Source organism: Dysidea avara, chromosome 9 (genome assembly GCF_963678975.1).
Source record: "Dysidea avara chromosome 9, odDysAvar1.4, whole genome shotgun sequence".
Taxonomy (NCBI): domain Eukaryota; kingdom Metazoa; phylum Porifera; class Demospongiae; order Dictyoceratida; family Dysideidae; genus Dysidea; species Dysidea avara.
In genome coordinates this window covers 25,097,833-25,119,956 of record NC_089280.1, presented here as the reverse complement: position 1 = coordinate 25,119,956, position 22,124 = coordinate 25,097,833, and the positions used below count along the sequence as shown (strand labels likewise).

Sequence of the window (22,124 nt, the reverse complement as noted above, 5' to 3'; positions counted from 1 at the left end):
TAAAATGGTGCCATGATAACATGGATGTGGCTGGACCATCTCATCAAATCACACATGGCATACTTTTAATGAAACAGAATTTAAAAAAAAAAAGGTGAACTTTAGGCAAAACAAAAATGTGCAAGTTTAAAGTGAGCCATTACTCCAGGTCTCTAATCAACTTTACCAATACAACCTGCTCATGAAGAGTTTCGATATCTCTGTTTTGTTGCTGTAGCCCCAACAGTATGCATGTCACATGTACCTATTTATGATGCTGTAAATTGTCAATCATTTCTTCATTTAAATTGCCCTCATACTTTTGTGTCCAGAGCTAATACTATACCTTGGTGGATTTACATGAACATTCTACAATGCAAACAGAACTTATGGCTGCAAATTCAAGTGGCATAATTTCTGTACAAATTGATATCTTCCTACTGTCTAGCACTATAATTCACCATAATAACACTTGGTCATGCAGTCTTTGGACACTGTATAAATAATACTGAGACAAATTATTTGCTGAGATGGTAACAAAAAATTATGTGATATGTACATTAGTGTTTTCCAAAATCTGTCATGCGTGTATCTTTCAACAACAGTAGACATGAGAAAAGTGACTATAATTTTACTGGTGGTTATATTGGGTCACTCCACTAGTAGTCAACGGTATCCTAATTGTGGTATGTGTCAACGTGATGGTGAGTATGACATGTTCTATATCATTGTATAACATGATGAGTTGTAGATGTTGTTATACCGGTAATATCACAACCACCATTATCATATACTACAATGAGATCTGATGAGTACACTGGTGGGGTACAACCCAGTAATGATGGATGTACATCAATTGATGGACAAGGGACCATTAACTGTGAAGTGGGGACTACTCTGATGGACTGTGAAAATGGACCTACCAGAAATTTCAATTTTTCAGATTTATCTCCTTATTTTGTATGGAACAGGACCAGTTCAGTACTTAGAAATGTGTCTACAGTGTTCAGATTTCTTCTACCGGTTATTATCAGTAGGATCAGTATGTGGTTCTGGAATGCTCCAAATGGTGGTATAGTAGTCCCCAGTTTAACACTATATTCATCTAATGATAACTCCACTACACCATCCAATCAGATCAGTATTGATACTAGTGATTCTCTAGTACCTGTGGAGAACAGACTATACAGACTAAATGTTGACATTACTAATAATGAAGATTTGATGATTCAGTCATTGAGAATAATGATGACCATTAGTGAGGGGACATATGTATTCTTAAGTGAAGTGTTGTTCTGTGGTAAGTACAAAATACTTGTATATATATATCTAATCAAAAACAGCCAAGCTGTAAAAAAAGGTGCGGCCCCTAAGGCCATAGTGAAAAAAGATGTGAAATCCAAGGTGGCGGCCAAGAAATGGCTGTGATGGTAGGTTAATGGTAAAAATTTTAATAACAACAATTCAGGTGAATGTTGTGCCACCTGGTCTTGGTACCAAATTCAGCTGAATTGCCGTTATTAAAATTTTTACCATTAACCTACCATCACCGCCATTTCTTGGCCGCCACCTTGGATTTCACATCTTTTTTCACCATGGCCTTTTTAGGGGCCACACCTTTTTTTTACAGTTTGGCTGTTTTTGATTAGATATCACTTCTTTTTGTATTTGTACACCCCAAAGCTGGCCATAGGCCAGGCTTTGGGGCTTTTTAACCTATTCTTTTTCTTTACCACAGGAAGAATAAAAAGACAAAGCAGATTTTTAATGCTTCAACTGTTTTTGATTTTATCTGTAATTATACATATTATATACATATATTTATTACATGTCTATTATTCTCTACTGGATAACTTGTTCGCAGCTAATCTCTCTACTAAGGGTAGCTGAACTCTCTACAGGTTGATTTGTTTGTAGTTGAACTCTCTACAGGGTGATTTGTTTGCAGCTGAACTCTCTACAGGGTGATTTGTTTGTAGCCGAACTCTCTACAGGATGGTTTCTTTGTCGCTGAACTCTCTACAAGCAGCACAAGGTGACTTTTTTCTAGCTGATCTCTCTACAAAATGACTTCCTCTAGCTGATCTCTCTACAGGGTGACTTGTATTTAGCTGAACTATCTACAGGATGATCTGTTTGTAACTGAAATCTCTACAGGCTGACTTGTTTCTAGCTTATCTCTCTATAGGGTAACTTGTTTCTAGCTGAACTCTCTACAGAGTGAGTTCTTTGTAGCTGAACTCTCTCTACAAGGTGACTTCTTCTAGCTGATCTCTCTATAGGGTGACGTGATCTCTCTGTAGGGTGACTTTTATCTAGCTGAACTCTCTACAGGGTGATTTGTTTGTAGCTGAACTCTCTACAGGGTAATTTATTTGCAGCTGAACTCTATGTAGGGTGATTTGTTTGTAGCTGAACTCTCTACAGGATGGTTTCTTTGTAGCTGAACTCTCTACAAGGTGACTTGCTTCTAGCTGATCTCTCTAGACAGTGACTTCTTCTAGCTGATCTCTCTACAGGGTGACTTGTATAGCTGAACGCTCTACAGGGTGATCTGTTCATAGCTGAACTCTCTACAGAGTGATTTTTTGTAGCTGAACTCTATATAGGGTGATTTGTTTGTACCTGAACTTTCTACAGGGTGATTTGTTTATAGCTGAACGCTCTGCAGGATGATTTGTTTGTAGTTGATCTCTCTACAGGGTTTCTTTGCAGCTGAGATCTCTAGAGGGTGACTTCTTCTAGCTGAGCTCTCTCATGTTTCTAGCTGATCTCTCTACAGAGTAACTTGTTTGTATAGCCGAACTCTTTACAGGGTGGGTTTTGGTTGCTGAACTCTCTACATGGTGACTTGTTTGTAGCAAAATTCTCTACAGAGTGACTTGTTTGTAGCTGAATTCTCCACAGAGTGACTTACTTGTAGCTGAACATTGTATAAACTATAAAATGACTTGCCTGTAGCTGAAATCTCTACAGGGTTATTTGTTTGCAGCTGATCTCTATAGGGTAACTTGTTTGTATAGATGAACTCTCTACAGGGTAGTTTCTTTGTAGCTGAACTCTCTCCACAGTGACTTGTTTGTAGCTGAATTCTCTAGAGATGTAGCCGAACTCTCTACAGAGTGCATGACTTGTTTATAGCTGAACTCTCTTCAGTGCGACTTGTAACGTTCCGATTCTTCTGAATCACTACAGCGATATATTTGTAGCTGAACTCTCTATAGGGTGACTTGCTTCTTGCTGAATTGTCTATAAGATTAACTGTTTGCAGCTGAACTCCCTACAGAATAACTTGCAATGTAAAAGAATTCTATAATGGAGTAAATAAATTAGCTGAATGCTCTATTAGGGTGACTGTTCTATCAAGACAAAGTTTCCTTTCAGTCAGTTTCCTCAATGACATATATCACCAGCAAACATCTATTACATTTAATAGTCACTGTTCATTTAATTCCATAGCATCTACCAGAAGTCACCATCTTTCACTAGTCCCTCCACAGTCCACCATTAATTCTAGGAGATATTCTTTTTTTTGTCAACACAACTTTCTTCTGGAACACTGTGCCATTACATATCCTTGAAGACAGTAATCGAAAGTCTTTCCGGCATCACCATTATAATTACTTATGTGTCAAGTAACTTCTTAATCACTGTTTTGTGTTTTGTTGTGTACTGTTTAGTTTGTAGTGTACTGTTGTATATGTATGCTTGTTTTTTGTAGGCGGACACCTTGTACAGGCTTTGCTTTTTGTGTATGCCTTCCTTTTTGGTAAATTGATAATAATAATAATAATAATAGAGTATCTCGATCTCGCATTTGCTACACGGAGTTGGGTTTGGAATGATAACTCAGTGGTTTGTAATTCGATTCTTCTGTACTACTGCAAGGACTTTCTATGAAGATTATTCCAGCTATACACCGATTTTCAGCTCATTGCTCTAAGCGGTTTGCCTAGTAGGCGTGAAAACTAATACTTTTTTATTCATAAAAATCGATCGCGTAATTGTGACACAGGTTGGGTTTTGTGTCATATCCCCTAGCTGGCGGGCAACTCTGTAGCAAATTTGGTTCCAATCGTATAAGGTATCGCCGAGATACAAAGGTGTGAAAATCATGTTTTCTTTCTTCCTGTCAATATACCCATGGTGTGGCGTGCTGGCTTCTTGGGCCGCACGACACACTATCGTGTGTCTTGATACCACTTTGACACATCAGATCAAAGGAAACCACAGGGTTATATATCACATAATTATTGCCCTGACCACAGGGCAATATCTAGATATCGCCCTGTGGTTAGGGTGATAACATGATATAGCCCTTACCACAACTGCCTTTGATGCTGAGGCAGCTACAAAGCATCAGTTTCCTTTGATTGTTTATATAGAACTACTTAAAGTTTTGCATTGTGGGTTTGAATAGAACTGCTTAAAGTTTTGCATTGTGGGTTTGAGTTAAACATGTTGGTTTAGTTAGGGCACTGTTGTGAAGTAAAAATAATTGAGTGAGTCAGTATTGCATAGTTCAGTTACTAAGCATCACAAAATAATCATTTTTGCATTGTGGGGATTGTTTTTCTACAGAACTGCATGAAAAGATGCCTCAAACATTTACAACCTATAAGTCTAAGTGTTTATTTTAGCACCTTAGGTTACTTTATTCATCCACAAAGTGGTCATTTGGTTTAAAATGGTATCACTACAACCAGTGAAACCTACAATCATTTCTTTTTTGTGTCTACAATTTAAACCCACAATTGATGTTTGCAAACCTCTGTATAAAAGTAATGTGGTGAATGTAGGTTTGTCTTCCTTCACCTATTAGGTAAGCATACCAGAGTGGTATATATTACTTATACCATGACCATTTGGGATTTGCCTGATATATATGCCCGCGTCCTCAGGCCTGCGGCCCTCGGGCTTGGGCATGTAATAGTTATACCATGGCTGCGAGGGATTTTGCTGATATATACACCTAAAGCCCAAGGGCCGCAGGCCCGAGGGCTACGGGTGTATATGTCAGCAAAATCCCAAGCAGCCATGGTACAAGTGATATATATCACTTGGGGCGTACTCACCTAATAGGTGAAAGAACTAATGAGAACTCATCCCATTTGTTTTATACAGTAGCATCTGAAGATCGATTGTGGTTTTAATAGCGTGGGCTAATAGCCATCAAAACGTTGTCCATATGTTAAAACATCATTAATACGTTACTATGCTTCAACATGCAATGTTAGAAAACTTGTGATTATGGGATGGAGTTTATATTGTTATTAGTTTTGTACTAAGTTAAGCCAACTAACTTCGCTATTGGGACAGTAAGTAAGTTAATATATTAAGTTAAGTACTTACTAACCTATTTCAACGTAGCAGTAGTAGCTTTGCTGTTCCTTGGTCTGTTCAAAGGCTGATACGCGGTGGGTAGAAATACGCATCCACAATCGCCCAAACAATTATTTTGTGCCTTCATTATCCTTTAGTAACAACCAACTACTCTATCTTAGCCTATGTACTAAGCTTAGCAACCTCTACAAAACCGAGTCCCACAATACAAAGCTCTATGTCGCTCAATATAACGAGTCAAAGCGCATCGATTCTTTGAACTGGCTGGGTATCAAAGTCATTGGCAAACCGCTTTCCCATGATATTGCCCGGGCAATATGCGAGTTAAACACTGAGCGGCGCCTTTGAACGCCCACGCTAAAGTGGTATATATATATATCAAGCAAATCCCTCGTGGCAATGATATAACTATTAAATAACTACACAATAGTCTTTTGGTGACCAAGGGAAGATAAATTAGTTGCTTGGCAATCAATGTACTGTGTTAAATACAAGGATTGAGACAATTCCATAGTGCTTGTGCTTAATAAAAAATCTCATCATGGATCAGAGTGGTGTGATTTGCAGTGATCTCATGTACCAATATTTGAATGTCAGTTTCTGTGCAAACCCTTTGTGTGGAGCATGAATTCCATACTGTAGAAGATCAAAGCATTGTAAAATACATGTTATTATTGGTCATGTACCACATGAAATTTCATTTCTTGCACCATTGACAAATTTCTAACATTTCTTCTCTTGCATAGCTGCACCTTGTGTTGTAGCTTTATGTTTGTCCGCATGCACTTTATGATAATGTTTTATGCTTAACAAATGATATAAGATTAATATAATATATGTGTCTTTAATGACCAGACTCTATGGTATGCATTTCCCTTTTCAGTTTGCATGAAAATAATTTTATATGAAGCAAATTCCTCTGACATGATCCCTAATTTTCAACATTAATTTTATTTTGTACACTTTAGGGGAAGCACAATAGCAGTGTATTCATGACCTATTCATCTCATCACAATGGTGCAACCATTTGCATGCAAACCTGGGTATGTACAGACAGAAATAAAAACTAATCTTGCTATTAGATAATGCAGTATTACTGAATTATATAGTCTATTTATTATCTCCCACTATGTAAGAAATAACACCAGCTACGGTCTCAGCAAAGATGAAGTAAATATTAAATCAGCTGTTATGAAGTTTTTTGTTGTCAAAATAGCTGTCATTAATCTCATTACATAAATTCCTGTAGTGCATACATCATCTTTCCTGTGTGTGTTTGTACACTACGTATAAAATCCAGCCATCCAGCCTATACCCTGGCATCAGGCTGTTAAGCACATGCACTAATAATTTTCAGAGAAAAGTTTTGTAAAAATCATACCATCTGTTAGACACATGCATCTAATAAATTTAAAAAAAATAGGGATTTTTCCACCAAGCAATGCTGTAATACCATCATTCATCTCTTGTTTTGCTACTTTTTCTCGCTTGGATCCCTACTTCAGTTTTAAATTAATATTTAATATATTAGTTTGTTTGGTTTTTTGTTATAGTATACAACTCAGTGCTCGAATTGAGGGTATACGGGGGTATACGAAGTATACCTTGATAACAATTTTTGTAAATTAGTATACCTTGATAGCCTAGCTAAGTATAAGGTAGCTACAGTGTAGCTATAGTACCCCTCAGCAAAGAACATCCATGAAACATTAGTTACTACATAGTAATACATTCTTACTTGGTGTAACATGATTCTCGAGCCCCAAGGAAGCTAATCCCACAATCCTAAAAAATTCCTTTCGTGAGGTGCATTAATTAGAATTAAACAAGTGCTAGTTAATTTTGCATGTAATGTACATTAGCCAAAATCTACCCCCTCTACTGTAGACTGCATGTGTCTACCAAGGAAGCAATTGGTGATGAATCAGCTGATGATGATGAAAGGCAGCAAATTAAAGCAGTGAAGAAGAAGCCTAGGTCTTTACACTATAGCTATAATTTGGCTTTTTAGCTCAGTAGCTATAGTATTAGCATTCATACTTCCAGTGTTGAACTATCAACAAATTTCAATCAATATTGCCACCAAATTCCATCTCAGAATGTTAATTTTTCAAAATTTCCTGGGGGAGCACTGATGTCCCCAGGCCCCTAGAAAGCTCATGCTTCGTATTTCGCAGAGTGGAATGATTTCCAGTACCTGTGTGCCCCTCCTTCCCTTAGCAAAATCCTGTATCTGCCCTTGTAGTATACCCTCATATAAATTTACAATTCGAGCACTGATACAACTATACAAGTATGACTGTTCTATTAGTGACTGTTTTAGTATCTCAAGTCAGCCTTTCACCTAACCAGGGTGTGTGTCACTATTTCATATTTTAGTATTATAAATACAACCAGGCCAATAGTAATGGGGTGTGTCATCGAGATAGACTGTTAAGAGGCGTGGTGGTCTTGGTGTTTGATTGTTATTGATCAATCAACATTGCGTTAATTAATTAATAGGTGTTGCATTGAACCTATCATGAAGTTACAGATATCTATTGTGCGTAAGTACTTAAAAGAAGAGTATTGATAGTGAAAATTAATGCCTCGATATGGATTCATTACAACAAAAAGAAGACAATCAGCCTGATTGAAGATAAAAAGGAAAGACAAGGCACAGAGGGAGTAGAGGGTACAAACTTGTTGGAACCCCAAAAGGCACATCCCACTGGTGAGTATGTTATTGGAGTGTAAAATGGTGGCCATGTGTTGCTTTTTTTGGACTCTAGGCTTGCAACTGTGGGCGGGCAGGCAGGCAGGCAGGCAGGCAGGCAGGCAGTCAGACTAAAATTTGAGTTTTTGCAAATTCTATATCCGGCCGCCTATCGCCTATCATACAGTACAATAGTACTATATAGTAGGGGTTGGTAAGAAATCATATGGTTTCGTGGATTTTTACACCTTAAAAAATGGCCTTGCAATAAGTTTTACCCGAAAAACCACCTGGAATACATTAGTACTGCGTTAAACAAAGTGAGAAGTCGATTATTTTGATGTGCAGTGAGTTTTAAAATTTTCAAAATTCACCTGGATTTCGTCTACCTGCCTGCCTGCCTGCTTGCTGTAAAACCCCAGTTGCACTAGGTCTACGGCTCCAGAAATTTCAGACAGCTAAGGTAATGACGGCGGATTCATAAATCTGTTGTTCTGATTACGTTCTGTCCACTGCACCATGGTGTTTGCTTTCATCATTTATTCGCTTCTTTGTTCTTCTCGAAGGATAATTAATAGTTGCGGCGCTTAATAGTTGCAGCGCTTAATAGTTGCAGCGCTTATAGTTGTGGCATGTGCCACAACCCACACACGTGATTTTAATGAAGTGTGAGTATAGTCTCGTCCTTGCAGACCCATTCTCCGGGGTGGCACTTATTGATTAGAGATTATAAGCGCCCCCTCCGAAAGGGTTTAGTGAAATGCCCATACCATTTTTGTCCGAGAAATCGCCAACTCTGGCGAGTGTTTAATAACTACACAAGAGGTGACGATTTGAGGTAAGCTTTGCTTTTGTAAAGTATCTACTGCGCAGCCATAAAATGATAAATACTGTTTAATCGTCACCTTTTGTATAATCTTGTGTAAGTATTAAACAGCAATTATCACTCGCCAGAGTTGGCGATTTCTCGGACAGAAATGGTATGGGCATTTCACCAGACCCTTTCGGAGGGGGCACTTATAATCTCTAATTGATAAGCGCTACTCCGGAGAATGGGTCTGCGAGGACGAGACTAGTGTGAGTATGTGTGCATAAGATGAGGGTGAACAGGTGCAGTACCCAAGGAGTTGTCTCTAGCATTTATTAACACTGGTAATCGTTTTGTATTGTCTTAATTCCCAGTTTAGCTTTTTTGTGAGGTAGCTAGCTAATAATGTCTTTGAGGGGTGGATCCACCTCGAGATCCAGACTTCTAAAAGCGAGGGTTCCACTCTTAATGGTGGGCTCTCCAGCGATGTTTTACTGTAAATTACCATTAGAAATGCAGCTGAAGCTTTTAACAGTTACTGTAAATAGCTTTAAGACAAAATGATAATTATTTTCAGAGGCACTTATTGCATATGAATGTAAAAGATAGCTGCTTCAAGTGATATTTATACTATGTGAAAAACAAAAAGAGTATAATATAGCTAGCTAGCTAGACAAAAAAAGTAAACAAACTAGCTATTTAAAAAATTAAAAATTTTAAAAGGAAGTAGGGATTGGTATAATATACATGCTACAAAAAGTAAGGAAACAAGCTCAAAAAGTTACAGTTGAAATGAGAAATGATCCAACAGTAAAAAGTAAGGAAACAAGATTAGACAACTACTTGCTAAAATGAGATACACTTTAATCCCTACTTTTGGCTAATGTGATAGTCTCATTTCAAGATGCTATAGCCAAAAGTATAGAGATTAAAGTGTATCTCATTTTAGCAAGTAGCCGTCTAATCTTGTTTCCTTACTTTTTACTGCTGGATTATTTCTCGTTTCAACTGTAACATTTTTGAGCTTATTTCCTTACTTTTTGTAGCATGTGCATTATATCAATACCTACTTCCTTAGTTAGTTAGTTATACAGTGCTTTCTTGTTTTTAATGTTGTATTTGATGTTAGATGGACTAATATTATTCCGTAAAGGTGATTTTCATCATGTAAGATGTCTCTAGGATGATTTTTAAAAGCAGAATTTTAGGTAGCACATGTCATTTTTTGGGGGATCCCTACTTAAACAGTACTACCGTACTGTTTGATTATGGTGGGTTTGACATGGAATCACTACATTGTAATAGAGTATTATAGTTCATGGTCACCACTCCACTGTATAAAGATATTTGTAGGTGAAATCCTTCGTAACATCACAATCCAGATAACCAGCTTTTCTTCCCGTGCTTTGTCTCGTGATGAATCTCCCATGTGTGCTTATCAGCCATGGTTAATTACAAGAAAGGTGCATGCGCTTAACGAATAACATGTGCTTAATAGACACGTGTGCTTAATAATCCGACTCTACAGTATATTATGATAAGTGTTAGGATGCTAGGAGGGATCATTATAGCACAAGTTCTTAAACAAGGAAATCATCACCCGGAGTGCAAATAAACTAGCATGGCTAAAGTAGGGATACAATTTGCACTTCAGGTGATGATCTTGTTTAAGACCTTTTTGTCCATACTAGTTTGTGACATTCCTAGTTACTAATTCTTCCTTACATTTGTTTTTGGAACTTTTATAACACTGCACCAACAGAGTAAACGGCACCTATAATAATTGTACTGCAAAATACACGCCACTATATTTACAGCATTATTAATAAGCAATGTGGCTGTTTTCACCTAGTTTTTGATTATGTTCTGCCAATTTAACAGTCCTACACATGGAGAATGATACATGAAGCTGGCCTACAACCAATCTGCTCAACTCACTTTGATGGTTGAAGGCATGACATGAAATTTACAAATCATTTCCATTTTGTTTTGGTGTGATAGGCAATGCAAAAACACAAAGCATTGGTGCACTACCATGAATCAATACTGTTTTAGGTTGAAGTGAAGTCTAACAGTGAAAAAATCAAACCTGTAGCCTTAGCTGTAATTGATTTACACTTGTCTGAAGGCACTAGTAAATTGATCAGTCACAAAAAGCATTTTGCACTGAAGGCTTTATTATGCCTAACCAATACATCATGAAGTTATTATGAGTGAAAAAAGCACATCTTAAGAATAATACAGCACTTAGCTTTGTCTCATGCTGTATCTGAACCCATTCGATACTTTATGTTTACTGTACAGCTTTGCAACAATTCTTTGAGAAATAATAACAAACTTATAGTGCTAACTTAATTGTCAATATTTTTGGTAATAGACCCAGTCATCAGGACACACGGTAGTGTGTCGTGCGGCCCAAGAAGCCGGCGCGCAACCCCGTGAGTATATTGACAGGAAGAAACAAAACGCAATTTTCGCACCTCCATAGCTCTGTGCTGCCTTGATGAAACAAGACAAATTTTGCTGTGTACATTCCCTCCACCTTCAGCACTCCACATTCCAAATTTGAGCGAAATCGCTTCAGGCATTCCTGAGATATGCGACTTCAAAAATTGGCTTAGTTTCTTCGCTTTTTTCTTCTTATTTTTCTTCCTCTTTTCGCACACTTACAAAAACTGCTATAAAACGCGAACGCGTTAACCGATTTCCTTGAAATTTGGCACACAGAAGGGGGGTATAAAGGTGCATCTCGGTACCAACTTTGGCTGGAATACCATAAACAGGCAAAGAGTTATGAGCGATTATGCACGAAAAATAACACCAATATGTTGTCACGCCTACAGGGTAAACCGCGTATGGGAAGAAGCTGAAAATCGGTGGGTGAATAGGTTAACTATTGAACCTCAAACCTTTTGTGGTTTGAAAGAAATCGAGCTAAAAACCAGGAAGATACAGCGAAAAAATCAACAGTGTGTAACAATTACGGAATCGAGATTAGCTAATTTTTTTATTTTATTATTATTATTATTATTATGCTTGCCACGCCTACCAGATAAACCACTTGGGGTAATGCTTTGAAAATCGCTGTACAGATGGAGTTATCATCTTAGAAAGGCTCTTCAATGGTGTAGAAGAATCAGACTTAAAGCCACGGAGTTATAACACGAAATCCAACTTGGTGTAGCAAGTGCGAGATCGAGATACTCTAATAGAGCAGTCATCCTAATAGAGCAGTCACCCTGAACAGAATTCAAGAAATCAGTTAGAAATAAGTAACCTGTATAGAGATCAGCTACAAACAAATCACCCTGTAGAGAGTTCAGCTACAAACAATTCACCCTGTTCAGACATCAGTTAGAAGTTTTCTTGTAGAGAGTTCAGTTACAAACAAATCACCCTGTTGAAAGATCAGCTAGAAGATGTCACCTTGTAGATAGTTCAGTTACAAAGAAACCAACATGTAGAGAATTCAGCTACAAACTAGTGACCCTGTAGATACATCAGCTAGAAGAAGTTACCTTGTAGAGAGTTCAGCTACAAAGAAACCATTCTGTAAAGAGCTCAGCTGCAAACAAATCACCTATACAGAATTCAGCTACAAACAAATCATCCTGTAGAGAGATCAGCTAGAAGAAGTTACCTTGTAGATAGTTCAGCTACAAACAATTCACCCTGTACAGAGCTCAGTTAAAAGAGGTTTCCTTGTAGAAAGTTCAGCTACAAACAAATCACCCTGTAGAGAGATAAGTAAGAAGAAGTTACCTTGTAGATCGTTCAGCTACAAACAATTCACCCTGTAAAGAGATCAGCTAGAAGAAGTTACCTTGTAGAGAGTTCAGCTACAAAGAAACCATCATGTAGAGAATTCAGCTGCAAACAAATCATGTATAGAGAGTTCAGCTACAAACAAATCTCCCTGTAGAGAGATCAGCTAGAAGAAGTTTCCTTGTAGAGAGTTCTGCTACAAACAAATCACCCTGTAGAAAGATCAGCTAGAAGAAATCACCTTGTAGAGAGTTCAGCTTCAAAGAAACAATCATGTGAGAGTTCAGGTACAAACAAATTGTCCTGTAGAGAGATCAGCTAGAAGAAGTTACCTTGTAGAGAGTTCAGCTACAAAGAAACCATCATGTAGATAGTTCAGGTACAAACAAATCACCCTGTAGAAAGATCAGCTATAGAAGAAATCACCTTGTAGAGAGTTCAGCTACAAAGAATCTATCATGTAGAGAGTTCAACTACAACCAAATCACCCTGTAGAAAGATCAGCTATAGAAGAAATCACCTTGTAGAGAGTTCAGCTACAAAGAAACCATCATGTAGAGAGTTCAGCTACAAACAAATTGGCCTGTAGAGAGATCAGCTAGAAGAAATTACCTTGTAGAGAGTTCAGCTACAAAGAAACCATCATGTAGAGAGTTCAGCTGCAAACAAATCACCTGTAGAGAGTTAAGCTACAACCAAATCTCCCTGTAGAGAGATCAGCTAGAAGAAGTCACCTTGCAGGGAGTTCAGTTACAAAGAATTAAACCATGTAGAGAGTTCAGCTGCAAACAAATCACCTGTAGAGAGATCAGCTAGAAACAAGTCACCTTGTAGAGAGTTCAGCTAGAAGAAGTCACATTGTAGAGCTACAAAGAAACTACCATGTAGAGTTCAGCTGCAAACAAATCACCTGTAGAGAGTTCAGCTAGAAACAAGTCACCCTGTAGAGAGATCAGCTAGAAACAAGTCACCTTGTAGAGAGTTCAGCTAGAAGAAGTAACATTGTAGAGCTACAAAGAAGCTACCATGTAGAGTTCAGCTGCAAACAAATCACCCTGTAGAGAACTCAGCTACAAACAAATCGCCCTGTAGAAAGATTAGCTAGAAGAAGTTACCTTATAGGGAGTTCAGCTATGAACAGATCACCCTGTAGAGAGTTCAGCTACAAACAAATCACCCTGTAGAGAGTTAAGTTACAAAGAAACCACCATGTAGAGAGTTCAGCTGCAAAAAAATCAATCACTCTGTAGAGAGTTCAGCTAGAAGAAGTCACCTTGTAGAGAGTTAAGCTGCAAATAAATCACCCTGTACAGAATTCAGCTACAAACAAATCACCCTGTAGAAAGATCAGCTAGAAGAAGTTACCTTGTAGAGAGTTCAGCTACAAAGAAACCACCATGTAGAGAGTTCAGCTGCAAACAAATCACCTGTAGAGAGTTCAGCTAGAAACAAGTCACCCTGTAGAGAGTTCAGCTAGAAGAAGTCACATTGTAGAGAGTTCAGCTACAATGAAACTCCCATGTAGAGAGTTCAGCTGCAAACAATTCACCCTGTAGAGAACTCAGCTACAAACAAATATGCAGTGTAAGAAGATCAGCTAGAAGAAGTTACCTTGTAGAGAGTTCAGCTACAACGAAACCACCATGTAGAGAGTTCAGCTACAAACAAATCACCTGTAGAGAGTTCAGCTAGAAACAAGTCACCCTGTAGAGTGATCAGCTAGAAACAAGTCACCTTGTAGAGAGTTCAACTAGAAGAAGTCACATTGTAGAGAGTTCAGCTACAAAGAAACCACCATTTAGAGAGTTCAGCTGCAAACAAATCACCCAGTAGAAAGTTCAGCTATGAACAGATCACCCTGTTGAGAGTTCAGTTAGAAACAAGGAATCCTGTAGAGAGATCACCTAGAAGTATCGCCTTGTAGAGAGTTTAGCTACAAACAAATCACCTGTAGAGAGTTCAGCTACAAACAAATCACCCTGTAGAGAGATCAGCTAGAAGAAGTTACCTTGTAGGGATTTCAGCTACAAACAAATCACCCTGTAGAGAGTTCAGCTACAAAGAAACCATTCTGTAAAGAGCTCAGCTGCAAACAAATCACTTGTACAGAATTCAGCTACAAACAAATCACCCTGTAGAGAGATCAGCAAGAAGAAATTACCTTGTAGATAGTTCAGTTACAAACAAATCACCCTGTAGAAAGATCAGTTAGAAGAAGTTACCTTGGAGAAAGTTCAGCTACAAAGAAACCATTTTGTAAAGAGCTCAGCTGCAAACAAATCACCTGTACAGAATTCAACTACGAACAAATCTCCCTGCAGAGAGATCAGCTAGAAGAAATTACCTTGTAGAGAGTTCAGCTACAAAGAAACCACCACGTAGAGAGTTCAGCTGCAAAGAAATCACCCTGTAGAAAATTCTGCCAGAAACAAATTGCCCTGTAGAAAGATCAGTTAGAAGAAGTTACCTTTTAGAGAGTTCAGCTACAAAGAAACCATTCTGTAAAGAGCTCAGCTGCAAACAAATCACCTATACAAAATTCAGCTACAAACACATCACCCTGTAGAGAGATCAGCTAGAAGAAGTTACCTTGTAGATCGTTCAGCTACAAACAATTCACCCTGTAGAGAGAGCAATTAGAAGAAGTCACCATGTAGAGTGTTCAGTTACAAAGAAACCACCATGGAGATTTCTGTAATCAATATATGTGACCGGATTTGCGAAAAGGGGTCTTCCACACACATCCAATTCCGTAAACGTTGGAGATCATAACTCAGTGTTCAAGTAACATATTAACCTGAAAATTTCACCATGTATTCAGCTATAGTGTTGCTCACTACTGCCTAAATATCAAGGCAATAGCTCTTTCCTATCTGAAGTTATCAATTGTCAAAGTTGGCAAATCGGATGTGTGTGGAAGACCCTTTTTTGCAAATGCGGTCAAATATGTATTATACAGTATATATAATTTGTACATTTACTGATAAAATATTTAAAGTACATCTACTTCATCTTTTCTTCTTCCTGTAGTAAAGAAAAAAAACGTAGGTTAAAAAAGTCCCAAAGCTAGTATACAAATACAAAAAGAAATGAAATCTAATCCAAAACAGCCAAGCTGTAAAAAAAGTGTGCGGCCCTCAGAAAGGCTATGGTGAAAAAAGATGTGAAATCCAAGGTGGCGGCCAAGAAATGGCTGTGATGGTAGGTTAATGGTAAAAATTTTAATAAAGACAATTCAGGTGAATTTTTGTGGCTCTTCACAAAATTTACCTAAATTGTCATTATTAAAATTTTTACCATTAACCTACCATCACAGCCATTTCTTGGCCGCCACCTTGGATTTCACATCTTTTTTCACCATAGCCTTTCTGAGGGCCGCACACTTTTTTTACAGCTTGGCTGTTTTGGATTAGATACACTTTACAGGCTGATTTAGTTTACTTGCTGCCATTTTTCCCATTTATGCGGAACCATAAGTTGTGTGCTTTTTGCATGCCATTCATAATGTAGTTGTATGACTAGTGACGTAACACTTAGCAGGGGAAGAGTTGTTAGTTAAGGAGTCTGGGGGATATAGCTAGGTTTATCCAAGAGCGACATGCCTTCAATCTAGGAAGGTCTGGAGGCATGCCCCCTTCCTCTAGGAAATTTTTGAGGATTAGAGTCTTTTTGACAGTGATTTCAGCAGTCACTATTAATATTTGTTGATTAGCTGTTGTATTAGGGCGACTGCTCTATTAGGGTATTTCAATCTCAATGCATTTATCGAACAGTATGGTAGTACTGTTAAAGTAGGGATCCTCATAGAATGATGCACAACTCTTCATCTTTAAAAACCATCCTAGAAACATTTTACATGATGAAAATCACCTTTCAGAATAATATCAGTCCATCTACGTAACATCAAATACTGCATTAAAATCAAGAAAACGCTTACAGGCGGCTGGATATAGAATTTTAAAATAATTACCCAAACAAGTTATTGCCTGCTTGCCTGCCTGTCTGCCTTCCTGGCTGTCTGCTTGCCTGATCATGGTCACAAAGCTGGAGGCCAAACAAAGCAGCGTATGGCTACCATTTTACACCACAATGACAAACTCATTGGTAGGATGTGCCTTTTGTGGTTCTGATGAGTGCATGCCTTCTGCTCCCTGCCTTTCCTTTTATAGTCAATCAGGCTGGTCATCATCATCATGCAATGAAACCATATCCAAGTGTTAATTTTCCATATTAACATTTCCTTGAGAAATTATTTAAAGTACTTAGCTACTGTAAAAGATACTGGACACCTGGTAATGCTGGTAACTTCATGGTACAGTAGGTTTGAGACCATGCCCATTAGTGATCTTGTGTATTACAATCAAGCATGGAGACCACACCTCTTTTATTATTTACCTATACTGTGTAACTTCAACAAGAGAAGATAAACTTGCAGACAAATCAAAAATAACAATTAGCTACAATAAGTTTAATTATAGACTTAAATATACTTGATGTGAATTAAAGTCTCTTAGCAATCTAATTAATCTAACGCAGTGACCACACCCGTTATTGGTTTAGAATAATATCACAGTGATAATAAGGAATAGTGGCCATGTCTCAGTCTTGGTAGACTTAAGATACTCTAATACAGCAGTCACCCTAATAAAACAGTCACACTTGTCTAGCTATATGCTATAATAAAAAATAAAAAATGAAGAGTGGGGATCCAAGTGATAAAAGAAGATTCAAGCAACCATTGACAAGAGTTAACTTGTTTAAATATTCCTTTTACCCAGATGCAATTAAATTGTGGAACAAATTACCAGATACTATTAATTATTTGTAGAACATTACAAAACTAATTAACAGTTGATATTTACACACATACCACACCTTTATATATGTATGTTTACACTCACTTGTCAAGTTCTGTACATCACATATAATTAACTAATTAAAAAGAAATGAATGATGGTATATTACAGCATAGCTTGGTGGGAAAATCCCTACTTTGGCATTCAACGATGTAACATGCCAATGTAGGGATTTTCTCACTGTAATACCATCATTCATTTTATTATTGTTTCACTACTTTTTATCATGTGGATCCCCACTTCATTTTTTAATTAATGATATACTAGTATATAGTATGTATATACATCCAGTTGATTAACTGGAATTTCTGGTAGTTGTATAGCTATTTGATGTAACACAAACAACGCAATTGTTCAATGACAGCTACAGATATTTTAGAGGGGCTAATCTCTCCATAGTCTCTTTGACAGACCAGCTCTTGCCCCTGCCGCTGACACTTAGTACATGTTTTCTAGTGTTATGAACTGGTATTCATTCTGCAAGCAAAAATTGCTGCTCTGCTTGTTATTTGACCAATTGAAAAATAACTAAAAGGAACACGTAAAATTGTGCAACTATATATGGAGTGACTTCTTATGTTAAGAAAGTTAGTTCAAGCTATTGTAAAGTGTTCAATGATTGGTCATAGCAGGTAATAATATTAGTAATCCGTAAATCTTAGTGCTGTCTTAGTTTGTGTCATTTTAGAACACCTTAAATTGTGCAGTTATCTTAACCTTTCTTTAGCTCTGCACTGTTTTTCAACATAATAAGGCACCATTGTTTACCCATGTAACATATGGAAGTGAGAAGTGTGTATGGTGTAAATTTTACACATCCCAGCTTACACCAAATAATTAAATTTGTGTAAAAGTTATAGAATATTTAATTTGAGCTGTCTGGAAAACTGTTTTCGTCAGACATGTTGATCACAAGTAAAATAGTCATACTAAATAGCTCACTCTATGGATTCTTCATAGAAAATATATGGTGAATACTTTGATGACTCGTAAATAGAATATTAGACATTAGAATGAAAAAATGTATAACTGAAACTGTTCCCTTCTCCAAATTGAATAATTTGTATTGTTGATCCTCTTGTTTAGTTGGTACACAATGATAAATTGTTACATTACAATATTTTTTACCTTATTTTACCTCATAACATTCCTTATTTTCAACACTACTGCAAGTGAAGAGTATACAAGTGATGTCACAAGTTTTTTTAATCACATGGTTTGGTTTAACTATTTATGATGTAGAAAATTGCATATTCAATCAAATTATCTAACACTTAAAGCAAACTAGGTGCTGTTTTCTGTAGCACAACAGTAATTTGTTTATAAGTTATTGTTTGTTTCTTGATACTATCAACTAGGTGTAGCTATGTATAGTTACAGATGAAGTGCTCTTGTATTTATCACTTTCCTTTAGGTGCTCCTATCACTGATAGTACTGCTATAAATTCTTCCACTGCTGACACTACTACCAGTACTGCTACAAGTACTACTATTGAAGAAATTCACATGACTGCTACTACTACTACTACCACTACCACTCCTACTCCTACTAGTACTGCTACTGCATCCACCTCTACAGTTTCTCCACTTGCTACTTCATCTGCCACTTCCATTTCTTCAGGTTCTAGTAGCTCCACTAACGTTGGTGTTATAGTGGCTCCCATCATTGTAATTATATTAATAGCAGTTGTTGTAGCAGTTTTGTTGATAGTATTTATGTGGCGGAGAAGAAGAAACAACTACCCAATCTATAATGACACTACTGACCTCAGCAAAGGTGCCCCTTACTACTCTACCGTAAAACACCCCTCTTCTTTACAAACTTATGATCACATTGATCACCCAAGCAAAAAGAAGCAAAATTCTGATGTTGATAGAATGGGGTATGCTGTCCCTAACCAGGGAGAAGAGAAAGAGAAAAGCACTGAGCTCCAAAGAAGGTCACAATACTCACCAGAAATGAAAGTGCACTCAAGAGAACTGACATTGTCACTTACAAATCCTGACTATGACCATAAGATGGAGTTGGATATTTATGCTGCCCCTGACATTCCTGAACGCACTGTGGCCAGTACAATGTTTGATGAAACCGAAGATGATCCAATTTATAGTGAAGCTATTAATCCCAGTGACATTATGAGTGGAAAGCCACTTGGTACTGCCATATTAGTGGATGCGTTATGTCCATATGCTTCAATCTATGCTGACCCTATGCCACTGGACAAATCTGAAGGCCCTCCTATTGTGTCCAACAAGAACATAGAAGTTCTTCATCAGTTAGGAACTGGGCAATTTGGAAAAGTCATACTGGCTAGCACCATTGGGCTTAGCCAGCAGTATCTTGGAATAGGCAATGGTGCCAACAGCAATATCTCTATCAAGGTGGCTGTGAAAACACTGAAGGCTGATCCTACTAGTGAACTCCAAAAGTCATTTGAGAAAGAGATCAAGTTCATGTCACGACTGAAGGATGATAATGTTATTAGATTGCTGGGGATTTGCACTACTGGTACACCATTCATAATGATGGAGTATATGGAGAATGGAGACCTCAACCAGTACTTGCAGCGGTTTGAGTTTACATCAGAAACAGAGAAGCTACCAGGTCCAGATGAGATCACCCTTCCTGCCCTAGTGTACATATCATTCCAGATAGCCAGTGGCATGAAGTACCTTTCTTCTTGCAAGTTCATTCATCGTGACCTGGCTACCAGAAACATCTTAGTTGGGGTGGACTACACTGTGAAAGTTGCTGATTTTGGTATGAGTCAGAATCTCTACTCTGCTTACTATCACAAAGTTGGTGGTTGTATGATGCTACCAATTCGTTGGATGGCTTACGAGTGTTTCTTTGGCAAGTTTTCAATCAAGACAGATGTGTGGTCATTTGGTATTACTCTTTGGGAGATATTCACTCTGTGCAGGCACCAGCCATTCTATGAGCTGTCTGATCAACAGTTAATTGAGAATGCTATCAAAGGAAAGGACAGGATGATACCCCAACAACCTGAGGACTGTCCAAATGATGTGTACACCGTTATGAAAGGCTGTTTTCAACATGAACCATCTGAGAGGGCAGGATTTGATGTACTGTGTGATCAGTTAAATGAGTTGTATTCTAACAATTTGTAGAAGTTTATCATTTGTATTTTCTTTTAATTTAATGTGTATAGGACAGCTTTGTAGTACGTACGTAAATTGTGTGTTTATGTAGAACTGACATTTTAGAGGTAAAAATTTTATGTGTAAGAAGAGAAACAGCACATACATCGTACAGCACTTATTATCATGTAGAAAATGGCTCATGTCTTACATAGACGCAAATTACTGACCACATTTGTCAGGTTACTTTTGTGCATTCATATTTTTTTGTAAAACACAATTACTAGTTATACTGTGTGATTTCATTGCACTACTAATTAGAGCATATTAATTTTATTTTCGTAATTCCAAATCACTCAAGAGATAGGGAATTCGTAAACCTTTGAAAATTTGCACTAGTTGTAGTTGTTCTAGTCTGTTATTGAATACCGGCAAAGTACCTGCATGTTTGTATGAATTGCATTGAAGAGGATTTGCACTGCAATACTGATTGCATTGTATGTGAGTAAGTTATAGAATAGCAAACTAACTATATCTTCTTGGATTTGTCAATTGTGAATATTTTACTATGCTATAGTCACTAGAAGTGATGATAGTAGCTGGATGGGTGGATATAATGATGATATATCCACTAGTTACCATTGTGTTCACTTTGGTCATGCATGATTAATCACATCAAGCTCAATATATGGTGTTGGTCACACTTAATATCATGTATGTACACTATAATTGTTAGTTTACACACCAGGTAGTTACCATAACAGTAGCTAGATGCTGACATCATATTACCTAGCAAAAGTTGGATTCAGGCCTAGGGTCGCCCAGAGATATTAAGGGGCCCAGGGCAAAGAGTTAAAGTGGAGCCCCAGGGGCAAGGAGGTTTCCATTCTGAATCACAACTTCACCCAAGTTTAGGGACCCGCCGATTATGCTCATAATTTTACCTATTATGCTATGCTGCACTGCTCAAAAATTTACCTATTATGCTTAAATATATGCTCAATACTTACCTATTATGCTCAAATTATGCCCAATTATTTATGCCTCAGTTCTCATGCTCTAGTAATAATTTCCAATTTATGGATAAATAATAAGTGGCTGAAGCACAAACTTAATTGTCAAAATGTATATCACAGAAAAGATTTTTTTTTCATTGATTATTAATGAACACGTTTTAACAACACATAAAAACAATTGTTCTAATCAGTAAGAATACGGCTCTCCACTAGGCACAACTCAGTGGAAACAGTGGGGAGCTTGGTTGACTGCAGCTTTCTGCTCCCACGGATGGCCAATACAGCAGAACGTAATAGGGAAAATGATATAGCACAGCGCATCCAGGAGAGTGTCTGGTTGTAAGACGTATTGTGCTTCTGTGATAAAAGATCTGCCAAACGGTTGTAGAAAACAGTAGCCTCCTTGCCCAAACCACCAAAAGTTGAAAAAACTAGCGGGGTGAAAGATCCACAGTCAACACTGCGTATACGATCCCCATATTCTCGCTTCTTCTCGAACTCATGTCGACGAAAAAGGGAAGCAACCCGGGTCTGACGATAACTTGGTGCGTTGGGATGGA

At 37.6% G+C, this 22,124-nt stretch overlaps 1 protein-coding gene across 1 annotated transcript; it reads left to right on the top strand.

The window, feature by feature from the left end:
- The first annotated feature begins 562 nt into the window (after positions 1 to 562).
- LOC136267368 (class II receptor tyrosine kinase-like) lies at positions 563 to 21,012 on the top strand. Its single transcript, XM_066062485.1, has 3 exons — positions 563 to 683; positions 731 to 1,279; positions 18,861 to 21,012. Exons 1-3 carry the CDS (start codon positions 590 to 592, stop codon positions 20,576 to 20,578), a joined length of 2,361 nt encoding a protein of 786 aa, XP_065918557.1. The 5' UTR covers positions 563 to 589; the 3' UTR covers positions 20,579 to 21,012.
- The last annotated feature ends 1,112 nt before the right edge of the window (positions 21,013 to 22,124 follow it).

Excerpts from the sequence above, each read along its gene's own strand:
- LOC136267368 (XM_066062485.1), top strand. The coding sequence starts at position 590 with ATGAGAAAAGTGACTATAATTTTACTGGTGGTTATATTGGGTCACTCC. Across the intron at positions 684-730 it reads TGGTATGTGTCAACGTGATG|ATGTTGTTATACCGGTAATA; the intron begins GTGAGTATGACA and ends GATGAGTTGTAG. Across the intron at positions 1,280-18,860 it reads AAGTGAAGTGTTGTTCTGTG|GTGCTCCTATCACTGATAGT; the intron begins GTAAGTACAAAA and ends ACTTTCCTTTAG.